Source organism: Papaver somniferum, chromosome 5 (genome assembly GCF_003573695.1).
Source record: "Papaver somniferum cultivar HN1 chromosome 5, ASM357369v1, whole genome shotgun sequence".
Taxonomy (NCBI): Eukaryota; Viridiplantae; Streptophyta; class Magnoliopsida; order Ranunculales; family Papaveraceae; genus Papaver; species Papaver somniferum.
The window spans coordinates 187,073,562-187,088,952 of NC_039362.1; the positions used below are offsets into that span (position 1 = coordinate 187,073,562).

The 15,391-nt window shown below is 36.7% G+C and overlaps 1 protein-coding gene and 1 long non-coding RNA gene across 3 annotated transcripts; both read right to left on the reverse strand.

Moving 5' to 3' along the window:
• Positions 1-7,613: 7,613 nt before the first annotated feature.
• Positions 7,614-8,587, reverse strand: LOC113278336 (CASP-like protein 1E2). Its single transcript, XM_026527203.1, has 2 exons — positions 8,201-8,587; positions 7,614-8,099 (listed from the first exon to the last, which is right to left on the reverse strand). Exons 1-2 carry the CDS (start codon positions 8,452-8,454, stop codon positions 7,760-7,762), a joined length of 594 nt encoding a protein of 197 aa, XP_026382988.1. The 5' UTR covers positions 8,455-8,587; the 3' UTR covers positions 7,614-7,759.
• Positions 8,588-9,954: 1,367 nt separating this feature from the next.
• Positions 9,955-13,336, reverse strand: LOC113278338. 2 transcript variants are annotated; one of them, XR_003325449.1, is made up of 4 exons: positions 12,385-13,336; positions 12,178-12,282; positions 11,689-11,751; positions 9,955-11,398 (listed from the first exon to the last, which is right to left on the reverse strand). It is a non-coding gene; the product is annotated as an uncharacterized LOC113278338 (long non-coding RNA). The 2 variants fall into 2 exon arrangements; XR_003325448.1 differs by having other exon boundaries at positions 11,689-12,042.
• Positions 13,337-15,391: the final 2,055 nt, after the last annotated feature.

Sequence of the window (15,391 nt, forward strand, 5' to 3'; positions counted from 1 at the left end):
GGTCCAAGAGCGCAGGCACCTGGTTAGCAGTTCGGGGTACGGAGGGGAATTCGGGACGGTATATGTACGGGAATTATACAGATTCGGAGAGATCGGATTCGGTCAACGATTCATTATTCGGGAGTAGTTCGGAACGGCATACGTACGTGTATAATTCGTTTTTGAGATATGAGTTCGGCTATGAAAAGTCGACATACATCAAATTAATAGAAAGTAGATTTTCAAGATTATGGTGGAATGAAAGTACGATTAAATCAAGTTTTGAGGTCATATAGATAATACATTGAAAATATACAAAAAGCAGCAACATAGCTCAATGGTTCGAGCCTTATATAGCAACCTAAGGGTCATGAGTTTCAACTCCCACTAAAGACATCTTTTTAATTAGTCTTAAAAATATAAGGAAAAGTTCGACTCAACGACCCAACACAGTTCGAATCGCCGAGTCATGGCGAGTCAGTACCTAGTCACCTGACCGATCTATGCAGACGAACTATATGTGATTCCGTTCGACTCGCCGAGTCATGGCGAGTCAGTACCTAGTCACCTGACTAAACTATACGCGATTCCGAATTATTCGCTGATAATTCGAAATGCCCATATAATGCGCGAACCAGGTGCGGTGTTCAATAATTCGTACGTATGATTCGAATTCGGTTGATCCGGAATGGTTCACGAATCATTCGCTGAATTACTAACTAGGCTCAGGCATAGGTAGTGATGGAGGTTTCATAGTGGTTGTTTTTAGAGGTTTAATTACTAACTAGGCTCAGGCATAGGTAGTGATGGAGGTTTCATAGTGGTTGTTTTTAGAGGTTTAGGAATTGCTACAAATTATTACCTCCGTTTCAAAATAATAGACAAATTTGTGTGTAAATTTACACACAAACCTGCCTATTTTTTAGAGACGGAGAGAGTAGTACTGTATTCGTTACAGGAAAGGTGATATATCCACTTAGCCTATTCTGATTTTTTGACTTCTGTTTTTGTTATCTAAACATCCTCTAAACCAGTATTTTCTACTTTGGTTTGTAATAACAAACCATAAAATATAGCAATAAAATTTGGTGATTCCAAGCTTAATTGAAATCCTTGTTCTCTCTCTTCTCTGCGAATCGGCGACACGAATGAGTTAACTCAGTTTAAAAAAAAATTGTTTTTCGTTTGATTTCAGTCTGTTTACTGCATTATTTCATCAAATCTCATGATTACTCCTATTGACTAATCTCTATTTTACTCTAAATTTCTGTTTCTTTTTCTTTCTTATCTTTTTTGGCTTAATTTTACTCTGAGTTTAAATATGAATATGATTCACTAATCTTTATCTGTTTTTCCAATCGTGTTTACAACTTCTAGTGTTTTTAATGGCGTTTGGCCCTTTGTTTATTGTGACTAAAGCGTTTACAGAGCTTGTTATCATTCGTTTGTTTGAGAAGATTGTTTGTGATGAGATCAGTAGTTTGAGTTTGAAGAAGATAGCTTCACGTTTCAAATCGCCGAGTCAACTTTACCACAAATCCCGCCTTCAATAAATTTTGAATTTCTTAAAATTCAAACAAATCAGTTACCAAAAGTATTGTTTCCTTTTTCTGGTAGGATAGTCAATAGCCAGTTGTTCTAATACCTATATTAAGGCAGATATTCGCTCAGTCAGTTTTAATGAAAATTATCTCAAAATATGTGATAATATCCTATTTCATAACTCTTTCAATATCAATCTATATAACATTCTATTCTCCACAAACTTCTCTTATACAACTTTTTCTCCAAACCTTATACTCAATCACAACTCAACTATGGATGGTGATAAGAGTGAACCAGTTACAGATCTTGCAAACAGGTTCAAGCAAGCTTTGCTGGATCTAGGTAATACCAATGAAGTTTTTATTTATGAACAAGCTACAGAAGGTGTTGAAAAGGAGAATAGCTGAGAAGCTAGTGTTATAGGCAAAGTCATTATTGAAGGTCGCATGCGTACTGAAACTGTCGAAAAATGGATAGGCTTCACATGGCCTTTTATTTCATCTAATGAACTCAGGATTGTGGAAGTTTATCCTAATATTATGATCTTCAAGTTTGGAAAATGGGATTTATTGAACAGAGTCATTAGTGAGCGTCCATGGAGCATCAACAAACAACTACTTGTGGTCCATGACTACATCCCTGAGATGGTCTACACAGAGAAGCATTGGGGTTTTCAACATTTCTGGATCCAGCTGAGATACCTACTCCCAGAACACATGAATGTTTCTGCTGTCACAAAGATATGAGAACTAATGGGTGAAGTGGTGAGCATCGAACCAAAAGATGTGATCCCCATTGGAAGTGATCCAATTAAGGTTTGTGTCAATATTGACCTGACAAACCCCCTCAGAAGAGGAGTGAAGGCAATTTCTAATGTTGGAGTTACACGTTGGATCAAATTTTACTATATATGAACGACAGCCTATTGGAATACGCACGGATTGCTACATTATTAAGCACTGCAAGGTTGCCTGCAAAGATGCTGCAAACTTTCTGGCTAAGGCTCATGAAAAGCCATACTTTTGTGGTAAAACTAATAGCATCAGGAAAAGCATCGTTTCTAGCTCAATCTCAAATGCTCCAGTTGTCAAGAAAAGCACTAAAAGCTATACCAAATCAACAGTTTTTGTGCCTCTAAAGGATGGTGTCACGGTTATCATGGATTTTCTACTGAAGGAGAAGTCTGATGAAGATGGCGAGGATTCAACCAGGCTTGCAAAAAGGCATAGAGCTATGGAACCTAATGATTCTGAAGTCAATGGCGCCACTTCTTCTTCTTCTACCAATACTGAACTCATCACAAACATCGAAACAGCTCAAAGGGTCACTATAAGAGACACTGAAGCTATTAATGCAAAAAAAATAAAAACAGGTTAACTCTACTCCTAAAACTTTTCAATTTCAGCATTTATTATTGTCAATAAAGTGGTTTTGCATCTCCCTAGATAGTTATCTTTTAATCATTAGTAATTCATTGCTTTGGTTCCACAAATATCTAGATATCAATCTCTTAATCATTAGTTACTTATTATCTTTTTCATGGAAAAAAACTAATTTATGTAAAACTTTTAGTTCTCTACAAAAAACTCATTTGTGTAGCCACATTCCTATCTTCCTAGTTACAAAATCCTCTTCATACTTATTTTCTCTCTCCTAGTTATAAACATGAAGGTTATCTCTTGGAACGTCCAAGGATTTAAAAATGTTGATACCAGGAATTACTTGAGTGACTTAATTAGAGCGCAAAATCCTGACATTGTCTTAATGTTTGAAACTAAAATTAGTAGTCACAATTGCATTCCTCTATTAAAGCAATTTCAGTTCCCCAGTAGTGCTTTTATAGAACCTTGGGGACTATCTGGAGGACTAGTTCTACTCTGGAAAGATGGATTCACTTGTGATATTGTTGATAAGTCTTATAACATGTTTAATATGATTGTTCAGACTGACCCTAGCAAACCAAAACTTCTTCTTACATGCATGTATGTCTTTTCAAACTATGCTAGGAAAAAAGAACAATGGAATTTCATTCCAAGAATTAGTAGTGAAAACAACAATCCCTGGTTGGTTCTAGGTGACCTGAATTTTCACTTAACTGATAATGAAAACCCTACTTCTTCATATTCTGATGGTTGGGTGAATAATATGCTTTCTATATGTGGTTTAGAAGACATATGATTTGTTGGAAAAAACTATACTTGGTCTAATAACAATATGGGAACATGCACCAAGATATAGGCTTTATCATCTCACTCAAGTAGGTAGTGACCACAGCCCAATCATGTTAGTTTCTGATGCTAATGTCCCCAGATGTTGGAAACCTTTTAAGTTCTTTTAACTTGGCTTAATGATGAATCTTGTGCAACTGTTATAGCTATTGCTTGGAATTCTAGTTTCAATGGCTCACCTGCTTTTCAGTTAGTAAGCAAGCTTCACATCACAAGGAAGATGCTATCTCTATGGAACAAGGAACACTTTGGAAATATACTCAGAAACTGGACAATCTACAAAAAGAGTTAGCTTCTCTTCAAGAAAAACCACTAGATACCAGCACAAATGATGACGTAATCTACATCAACAATGAACTGAGTAAGTGGCACAAGATAAAAAGTTAATTTTACCAACAAATGTCAAGAGATCATTTCATTAAAGACATGGACAACAACGACAACTATTTTCATACTAGAGTTAATAAGAGAAAAACCAGAAACAATATTGACTCCATTCAAGATCATGACAATAAATTGCTTCTTACAAGGGAGGATATCTCATCTCATCTAATAATCCATTTCAAAATCATTAGTACTTCTACAAACCCAGTATTGGATGAAGGTCTTTATATGGTTCTTCTTACCACTGTCATTGTCATTACAGAACATAATGTTATGCTCACCAGAATTCCCTCCAATGATGAGATAAATATCACCCTTAAGAGTATGGAGAATTGGAGTGCTCCAGGACCTGAAGGATTCCAAGCAGGTTTCTACAAAAGTTAGTGGCACATTGTTGGAGAAGATGTTTGCTTGATGGTGAGAAGGTTTTTTGAGTCTAAGCATATTCTTAAGGAAATCAATAAGACTTATATTTCACTCATTCCAAAGAAGAAAAAGGCAGTCAATGCAAGTGATTTTAGGCCCATAAGTTTATGCAACACTTCATATAAGATCGTTTCTAAAGTGATTGTTAACAGAATGAAGACTATTATGGATAAAATCATATCTCCTTTTCAAGCAGCATATGTTTCAGGAAGATTAATAAGTGACAATACTGTTATTTCTCAATAGATTATACATTCCATGAAGAAAAAAAGAGGAGAAACAGGTTGGATGGCTTTGAAGCTTGACATGTCTAAAGCTTTCGACATACTAGAATGGTCTTTCTTGATCAAGGTGCTTCAATATTTTTTTTTTCTAATGATTCTTGTGGGCTTACTCATCAGTGTATCAGTATAACTACACTTTCAGTTATGCTTAATGGTTCTCCATGTGAAGAATCCACTCCTACAAGAGGTATAAGACAAGGTGATCCTCTTTCACCTTATCTCTTTATCTTGTCAATGGAATATCTCTCAAGACATCTAAAAAGTGCTCTAGAAGATAAGTCCATCAAAGGTATTAAAGTGGTTGTACTTTCTCCAGCCATTAATCATTTGCTTTTTACAGATGATTGCTTGATCTTTACTCAAGCAAATCTTACTTCAGTCAATAATTTATTGGATCTACTTCATACTTTCAGTTCCCAATCTGGATAGGTAATTAACTTTGAGAAATCTGCAATACATTTTAGCAAGAAGACCAAACCTGAAGTTGTAGAAACTCTCAGACAAATTCTCGGTGTAAAAACCATGAATTCAAAAACAAAGTACCTGGGATATCCATTACTTCTTGGACACTCAAAGCAAGATTCTTTTAAATCAATTAAGTAAAATTTTGAACATAGATTTTCTTCATGGTCTAGTTCTTCTCTTTCTCAAGCAGGTAGAGGTACAATGATTAAACATGTTCTTGCTTTTGTGACTGTATACCAACAGGGTACTTTTAAGCCCCCTAATAATCTTCTACATCAACTTACTGCCATTGAGAGAAAAAATTTTGGGGCTACAATACAAATAGAGGTTCTAATCCTATTGCTTGGTTAAATGTCTGCAAACCTAAGGAGTTAAGAGGACTTGCATTCAGAGATCTGAAGAAGCTTAATATTGCACTTCTCACAAATCTTGCCTGGAGAATATGTAGTGACTCACACAATTTAATGTCACAGGTGATGGAAAGTAAATATTTCAAAGGTGGAGACTTATTACATCAAAATATCACTATCAATAATTGTTCTTACACATGGAATTGTATTGTTAGTGGTCTGGAGTTTGTTAAGAAGAATTACTTCATGGAAATAAATAATGGAAAGAAGACCAAAATATGGAAGGATAAATCGATTCCTGGTATGTCTCAACCACCATCATCTATTAATGATCTTCACAGGTTTTATGAAGAAGTAGCAGAACTGTATCTGCCTAATTCTAATCAATGGAACATTGAGTTGCTGAATACTTTATTTGATCCTGATACTTCTTCAAAAATACAGTCTCTCTTTATAGATTCCATCAAGGAGTCTTTGTCAAAAACACTTATAAGTTACTAACTTATAGCAACAGAGAGGTGCAAGTTAATGGAGTTGTCATCAATTCTGAGGTCTGGAAAGGTTTATGGAACTGTCAAGCTGCTCACAAAATAAAGTTATTTACCTGGAAGTGCATAAGGAACATAAATACTACAAAAATCAAGAGAGCCTTATATAATCCAGAGGTGGATACTCATTGTGATATTTGTGGTCATGCTGTTGAAGACATTGAGCATATTATATTCGAATGTAGGCATGCCAGAGCGGTTTGGAGGGGTATAAACATTAATATAGATGTTGTGAGAAATAATTGAAACTCAATGTCAGAATGGGCTAATAGCTGGTTATCTTCACCTGATCATGAACAAGATTCCAGATGGTTACTCTCCTATATGATTGGCATGTGGATTCTGTGGAAAGATAGGTGTGATGTTGTTTTCCAGGGAGTTTCTCTAAACCCTCATACAACAGTGCACATGATTCAATATCATCTAGCTTCTCATATGCATTACATTGACCCAACACAGTCCTTTGCACATAGACCTAGTAATAATAAATCTGATTGGAAACCTCCTTGTATGGATATTGTTAAGTTTAATATTGATGGCTCTTTTGATAAGGATTCCAACCAGTTTGGTACGGGTATTGTCTTACGTAACCATACATGTACATGTCTTGGAATCAAAGAGAGCAATGGAGATGGAGCATTAAATCCAGAAGCAGTGGAGTGCATGGGCAAAAGAGAAAAAGTTTCCACGTATTCAGATAGAAGCAGATGCAAAGCTAGTTATTGATTCCATTAATGGGAACATCCTACTCATTCAATGGGAGAATAGAAACTTAATAAAGGAGATCAAATACTTAATCTCTAGTTTTTCTTTTTGTGAGTTTAATTATATTAGTCGAGATGATAATCAAATTGCAGATGCTATTGCCAAAAATGTCGGGCAAACAACAAGGTCACTTGAATCCTCTGGAAACTATGATTTTGCTATTTTTGGTATTCTAGCAAATGACCAAAACTTCACTAAAACTTAATAAAATTTTATTCTTATAAAAAAAAAAAACGAAATACAATTTGTGCTCCTGGTATCCAAAAAAAACCTTTGAGGCAGCGATTTCTATCGCAAACCAGAAGACAATTTGTCCTCCTATGACTGACTGGCTGGTCTTTGTACGTAGTTATACATGCATAACTTTTTCAGCTGACAGGTTAGCCAAGCAAGGTGTTAGCTCAGCCTAAAAAGAGAATGTGTATGTCAAGACTTTGGTAGTTTCCTACAAATTTGTTTGGTTTGTAATTTGTGAATGGCTGCCCCATGAATATGGGTGGTCCCTGACTCTCTCCTCTAGTGTTGTTTGAGCCCCGAATTGTGCATCTTTATGATTCATTTTGTGCCTTTTTTGGTTAAAAAAAATACAGTCAAATAAGGCTAGAAACCCAAGGATCAAATTTAATTTTGTGCAACATGAAAAAAAACAAAATACGAAAAGCCCTTGCAAATAAAATACACTGTTTACAACATATAATTGACAGAAATAGATTGCCACATGGAGCTGTTGCTGCTGTTGGTGTTCAAACCAAACCCATACCATTACACAAATTCCTTAAATCAAACTACAAACATCTCTTATGGAGTCTGGAAGCAGCCAGAGCTAATAACAACACGAACATAAGTGCTGCTACCAAAGACAAAATGATGGATGCAGCTGCATGGTGACAATAACTATCAAATACATTACACACTTTTTTCCACTGCGTGTGTGTGTTCCCATGGTAGCCTAAAACACCAACAGCAGCAGCCGCTCCATTTGCAGCAAAAAGAAGCGACAAAATGATTATGTCGAGGAGAATGACTGCTAGATCCATTCCCTTTGATCCAAATCGGTTTGCAATTGCTAAGATTAGAGTCAAAGCTGAGTAAACACAAGCTGCAATGTTTATCACCATGAAGAATCTGTTCACGAGAACACAAAACAATAGAAGAAGCTTGTCAGATAAATCAGTGAAGCGAGATGGAACAAAAACAAAGGAGTTTGTAGAAATTGGAAAACTTACACGAAAGCAGACATGTATTGCCATTTAGCATGAGCTTCGACGTTAATCGGTGGTAGATTAGGAAGAAGAGTAACCGGAACAGTCTTAGTTTGTTTACCAACAGCCATCACTATAACAGCTACCAAAGTAGTAGCAAAGGCTAGACACCTAAGAACGTAATCAGAAGTTGCAACACTCCTTTTGTTAGCCCTATTGCTTCCATTTGTTGTTGGTGTTCCATCTATGGAATTCTTGTATCCACTCTGATCAGCCATTTTTAATCTGTTTGAGAGAATATGGATATATTGAAACGTATTTTTTTTGAGAACCAGATAGGCAAGTACTTGAGAGAATGATTGTGAAGAGGGATGGTTTTAAATAGAACTGAAAAGAGGGTCGGTCAATATGGGTGTGTGAAAATGAAGAAGGAATTGAATGCAGACTTTTGGATAAGTAATATGGAAGGAAGAGTTTTATGAGGCTTGTCAGACTCATCCGCTTTTTAGGTTAGGTCTGCATTGAATAATCTTTGTATGTGAACGCTGCCGCAGAAAAAGCCATACCAATTTTTGTGTGGAGGGGACTTCCGGATTAATGATGTCTAGTTATGTAAGTTGTCGAAGTTAGTCGTGTCCCAGAATTGTCTCTACATTGAATTGGATTTGGACGTTGAACAGGAATGAATGCTGACTTCGAACTTTATCGACTCTGCATATTGATTTAGGTTCACACAATTGTCTTGAAAACATGCAACAGAATTATTCATTATACTTTGTGGATTTGAACAGATATTTGGATGTGAATGCCACATAACTGTAGCTTGGGGTCCGTGAGAATTAAATTAAATTAAACTATCCAAACAACTAGGAGTAGTATATTAGGGATTATTCCAGTCGGTTAAGATTTTCACGTTTCGTTGTTTCCACTTGAACAGCCTGTGGAAGATTCAATTTTGGCTCCACCTACGCGGTTGAGACACGAGGTCAGTTCAACACTGCTGTTTCCAGTTTCACATTAAAAATAATAATAATAAGATTGAGATTCACACTGCAAACAGGAACGAGATTTTAAATTCTATACAATGTTTTTGTGACTTGTAGTTGGTTTTAAACTACCAATTGCGATAACACATCGAAAATGAGATTAAAGAAAAACGAATATAGTTTCCTGTTCCATCTAACACACCGTGCTTGGAAGAGATGGCCCAGATGGGCTATATGGCAATAAAAAGAGGAACCACAAAAGCTGTAAGAATTTGAACTTTCAACTGATAAAAACCTGATAAAAGGAAAATTAAAGAAAAGTTGTGTGACCAATCACATGCTATACCATTTACCATCTTCATAAGAACCAAAGAACAATGAAATCAGTTTCTGCTTTCTGCTGGAACAGAAGCCGTTCTGAAGCTCAGAATGAAGAGTATCATCGCACAAATGTATCTCAGCAGAGAAATACTACTAATTTTAAGGAATGCTAAACCAATGTTTGGCCCGTATTTGTCCGCATAGAATGTTACTTTGCAGTCATTAGATGCCAGCAATACAAGAGATTTAGTACGGCAAAATCCAAAGTTGAGAGTAGCTCCAAATAGCGGATATCCACTTAGACTAACAGTACATCTATCTTGAGTAAATTGATTTAAACAGAGATGAAGAAACATATTATTATGTTAAAACTCGAGCATCATAACATTGAAGCAGACACATCATACATATGTATTTAACAGAGAAATACTATTTCAAGAAATGCTAAACTAATTTTTGACCCGTATCTGTCAGCAAAGAATGTCTGTTACTTTGCAGTCATCAGAATCCAGAGCAAAAAAAATGTCAAAAGGAAGATTAAAAGAAGGTGTAATCAATCGCATGTTATACCATTTACCATCTTCATATGAAGCGAACAACAATGAAATAAATTCCAGCTTTCTGCTAGAACAGACGCCTTTCCTAAGCTTAGAATGAAAGCTAGAGTACCATAACATAGAAACAGCTGTATCGCACAAATGTATCTTAACAGAGGAAGACTAATTCTAAGGAATGTTTGACCCGTATCTGTCCGCAAAGAATGTCTGTTACTATGCAGTCATCAGAAGCCAGCAATGTAGGAGATTTACTGAGGCAGGATCCGAAGTTAGGAGTAGCCATCCGTAATGCTCCAAATAGCGGATATGTCCGCTTAGAGCGAACAATACATCTATCTTGTGTGATTTGACCTAAACAAATATGAAGAGACGTCTCCTTATCCACCTTACAAGGATATTCGTGTATCACATCATTGTGTCAAAACCCAAGCATCACAACGTTGAAGCAGACACATTATACAGATGTATCTTAACAGAGAAATACTATATTAAGTTTCAAGAAATGTTAAACTAATTTTTGACCCGTATCTGTCCGCAAAGAATATCTGTTACTTTGCAGTCATCAGAAGCCACCAATATAGGAGATTTACTATGGCAGAATCCATATTTAGGAGTAGCCAATTGTAATGCTCCAAATAGCGGATATACCACATAGAATTAAAAGAAATATAAGATCAAAGCCTTGAAACTTGTCTCAACCACAAGACTGTCAATACTGCTAAACGAAAGAAAGCGATAACGAAAATAAATAAAAATTACGTTTATTGTTCACAACTCGGTCAAATATGCAAATGATATCCATGCTTATTAAGCATTACAAAGATCCATATGCTAAAGCTCTGCTAGGGAAGGGGGTATATGGATCCAGGTTAAGAATGCCAAGCAATTTTCTAAAAATATTTTGTATGATTTTAGTTTGATGCTAAAGTTGGGAGTTCTGTGACAAAATAACAAAACTATGAAGTCATATGGGCCAAAAAATAAACCTAAACAATCTACTAAACTGGAATAGAGGGAGTATGATCTTGAAGATGCCTAAAAATGTAATGGCCATGACTATTTGAGCATAAATACATATATGCACCTTGGAGTGTGACAAACTACAAATGTCTCGTAGCTCAGAAACAATGAGCGCATCTAGAACCTCCTTTATATGTACCCATCTGGTTCCTTCAAGGACTCGAACGAACAGCCATAACACCTTGCTGCAAGAGAAGAAAAATTAAGACTGCAAAGTATATAGTTCCAAGCAAACTGCATAAAGCCGTCATGCTCAGACTTGCAACAGAGTCCCTCTATAGCCTGTTGAGGATCTGTAACTTCTTGGTAGGAAATATTAGCCACCCGGAACAATGGTCCTAAAATCAGAAACAAGATATGGAAAAAGTTACATCATTTGCACTAAATCCTCATAAATCGCCCCTCTAAAGTCAACGATTCAGATAAATCAAACAATAGGAAGCTTGATTTGTGCAATTTCATTAATATACTAATAAGATTAATATCAGAGTATTAGTAAACCAATGTTTGTAACTTATAAGATCATTTACACCATCATTCTACAATCATTACCAATCATTGCAATCCATCACATAGTAGCACCATAAAAACTAATGGCTACATGAATAAGTATAAAACAGAATGCAACCTTTTAGAGTAAAAAGTCGAACAAAGATATCCCGACCACGGTCCGAGAGTGATTTAAATGATCCTGTGGAATAAACACACAACTCACAGGTTAACAAGGTAATAGATGAACCTAATCACATACTATACCATCTACCTACATAAAGTTTTTCTTCGCCTATAAAAAGGTGCTAATGACTCCTCATAACTTCTTGAATCAAAAGACGAAAATTCTGCTGGTACTTTCTCTTGCCAGGGATGAAGTTTTTTGCGCACTCAACCACATGAAGAACGTCTTCCCGGCAAGAGTCAGAGCCTCCATGATTGTTGGATTCTATTACATCAATTCTAGTCATTCTTTGACATACAACCTGAACTGGAACAACATCAAGAGAATATGTTGGAAGAGCTGATATGCTAAGATGCCATGCATTACCACAAAATGAGTTCACGAGAACTCAAAAGTTTCGAGATTAAAGTTTCAATAAATGATTCTGTGATGTAGCAATACCTCAATTATCAAGCAGTCCTTCTCGATTATAGGGGAGAGATACCTAGCCAACTCCCAGGGGACATGACCAACCACTTTTTCGCATCCAGAATCAGTAGATAGCACCTGAGAAAAGTAACTAGATATTTCATAATCCCTAAATTCCTCGCAACATACTAACCAAAAAGAAATAAAAATTTAAAGTGTATTTTTAACAAGTAAATGTACCTTTGCTGCATTGGGATCTTTAACATTATACTGGTCTCTTACAAAAGAGACGGTACTCCCTTTCTTTAATCAACTTGCTCACCAAATCTAATGCAACGAAAATCTGGAAAATTGCCACCGAAGTAATCAGTAGATCCATCTACTTCATGCTTTGGCAACATAACATTACGTACAGATGAGTCACATTCACATCTTTCTCCTCAAAAATGTCATCACCCGACAAATTTTCCACCTTAACCTCTTCATGATTTTCTAACTTGGGAAATGATTTCAGTGGCAGCACATAATGAACGTCGTCATTATCTTCAATCACAGGCAATTTAATGATGGCATTTCCCTCAACTTTCTCATCCTTTGGTAACATTACAGTATATATCCCTAAGTTTTTATTTCGATTCATCCAACTGAATACTGAGCTTTTTGAAACTAAACTGAAACTGTAATTTAATCAAACACTTTGTAATCTCCAAAATAACATTTAGCAATGAAAACCAATCCTATCTAAATGAGAATTCAAATTTATTTTGATCTGATCCTTGAACGGCATTTCCACAAACAGGACAAATAACATACGAAGAATCTGATCCCCCGATCTCAACAGAAACATGAACATCCAATTTACTGGATTCACAAACCTCTGCTCCATAAATCGACTTGATGAGATGATAATGCATTATTTCATCTCTATAACTATGAAAAGGGAAATGAAAACAAAAAATTAGGGTTTTGTTTGTCGGATTCACAAATGAAATTAGGGTTTGAAAATTAGGTGTAAGAAGAAAGGATTGACGATCTGGGAGGATTTTGCTGCGCTTTCCGATTAGTCGTACTGGACTTTCTCTTCCAGAAAGCATGGATTGGAGGAGGCGGAGACTGAGGTGGTGGAGGAGGAATTTGAAGCGCTCTTAATTTGTGATGTGTTTCAGGGAAGCTTAATATAAAATTTGTAGCTCATCCCGCCAAGTGTTGTGTGTGCTTAGAATTCATGGTTTCAAGTTAAGAAATCATCGCGAACCGTTCATTCAAACATCAATAGAAAAAATCAAAGGAGAAGAACTATTTTGTCGGGCCAGGAGGTACAAGAATTATTGGGCCTGGTGCATGGTTGGTGGATTCTATTCCCAATTGCCTTTCCACGTCAGTTTGAAAAGATCCTCCCATTGCATAGCGAACGGAGAAAAAAGGGTCGCTTTTTAAGTTATTGGGTCCACTTAGTCCAAGCCAAACAAGTTTTAACCAAAACTCTGCTTAGTTACTCAATTTGTAACTAGAAAAAACGGATAAAATATCCATTTTCAACTAAGTTACACGACTTTTATGCAAAGGCTCCATTTGACCCCGCTAAGAGCAACTGCAGTGGACGACTAAACCCAAATTTGGTGTCGAGTGGGCTGGCGTAATGGGACGGACCATCGATCAAAATTTGATCAAAGAGTAAAACTCGGACCAAATTTGGTCGGCGATTAAGACCAAATCCAAATATAGTCGGGCGTTTATATAATGTCCGCCTACCCGACGGGCGTTGGTATAATGTCCGCCTATAGACGCGCGTTCGTAAAGTTAACGCCTGATGCAGGGCGTTGGTATAATGTCCGCCTGGATGGGGCGTTGGTATAATGTCCGCCTGGATGGGGCGTTGGTATAATGTCCGCCTGAATGGGGCGTTGGTATAATCAACGCCTGGCATGGGGCGTTGGTATAATGTCCGCCTGGATGGGGCGTTGGTATAATCAACGCCGGACACCACATAAGCCATGGGGCGTTGATAAAGTCTTGAACCCAAATTTGAAAAGTTTACAAAACTTTGGTTGGGGCGTTGTCTTTATCAACGCCCCATTTTTTTTTTTTTTTTTTTTTTGAACCCGGGCGAACGTACAATCTCCGTCCCACACACCAGGCGTTGCTATAGTTCACGTCCCATACAGGCGTAGTCTTTATCAACGCCCCATACCAGGCGTTATCTTTATCAACGCCCCATGCCAGGCGTAATCTTTATCTACGCTGGACGATGAAGCGGACTTTATATCAACGCGCGACCAAATTTACTCTTCACCCGCTACGTCACAGGACGGACTAAACCCAAATTTGATCTTTTTTTTTTTAGTCTTTGGTCTTTAGTTATGCTCGCACCACTGTGGACGCTCTAAGTTATATGGTTTTCAACTTAAAAACGGATAAAAATTATCCATTTTGCACTTTTTCAAAGCGGGCAACTATTGTCCACTGGCGAGCTCTTCTTATTGGGATTCCCGGAGATTCTGAACGGGAGCGAGAAGATATCAAGCAACTTTGGCTAGGAAATTTTATATGAACTATTCGTAGGTACATGAAGTTATTCGCATATACACAAGCTAATCGGTGGTGACTTTTTTTTCTAAGCGTAAGTAGTTGGTTAGCATAGTAGACAGCTAGATATTTCTTGTTATTCGCATATACACAGCCAGATGATACACTGGTTTTTCTAGATGCAACCGAAGAAGCAGCTGAAAACTTGGTAATCATACTACAAATCTTTGAAGCCATAACAGGTCTGAAAGTGAATTTTCACAAAAGCACGGTCATAAGTATTGGAGCTAAAAGTAAAATCTAAGAGATTGCTACAATTCTCAACTGCAATATTGAAGCTCTACCGCTAAAGTATTTGGGAATGGCAGTTGGGGCAACATCCAAAAGCACAACTATATGGGACACGATGATTGAATTTTTTTTAAAAAAAAAACCTAGCTGCATGGAAGAGGAAGTTTTCTACAAAAACGGGCAGACTTTTATTGATACAATCTACTCTCTCAAGTCTCCCAAATTATAATATATCCATCTTTCAAATGCCAGTCTCAGTGGAAAAGAAACTAAACCAAATAATAACAAACTTTTTACGGGGCTCTTCTGCTGAAAAAAGGAAAATAAACTAGATAGCATAGGACAAAGCATGTAATCCAGAGCAAATGGGAGGGTTGGGAGTCAGAAATCTTAAACTCACAAATAGAGCTCTGTTAGCAAAATGGAAATG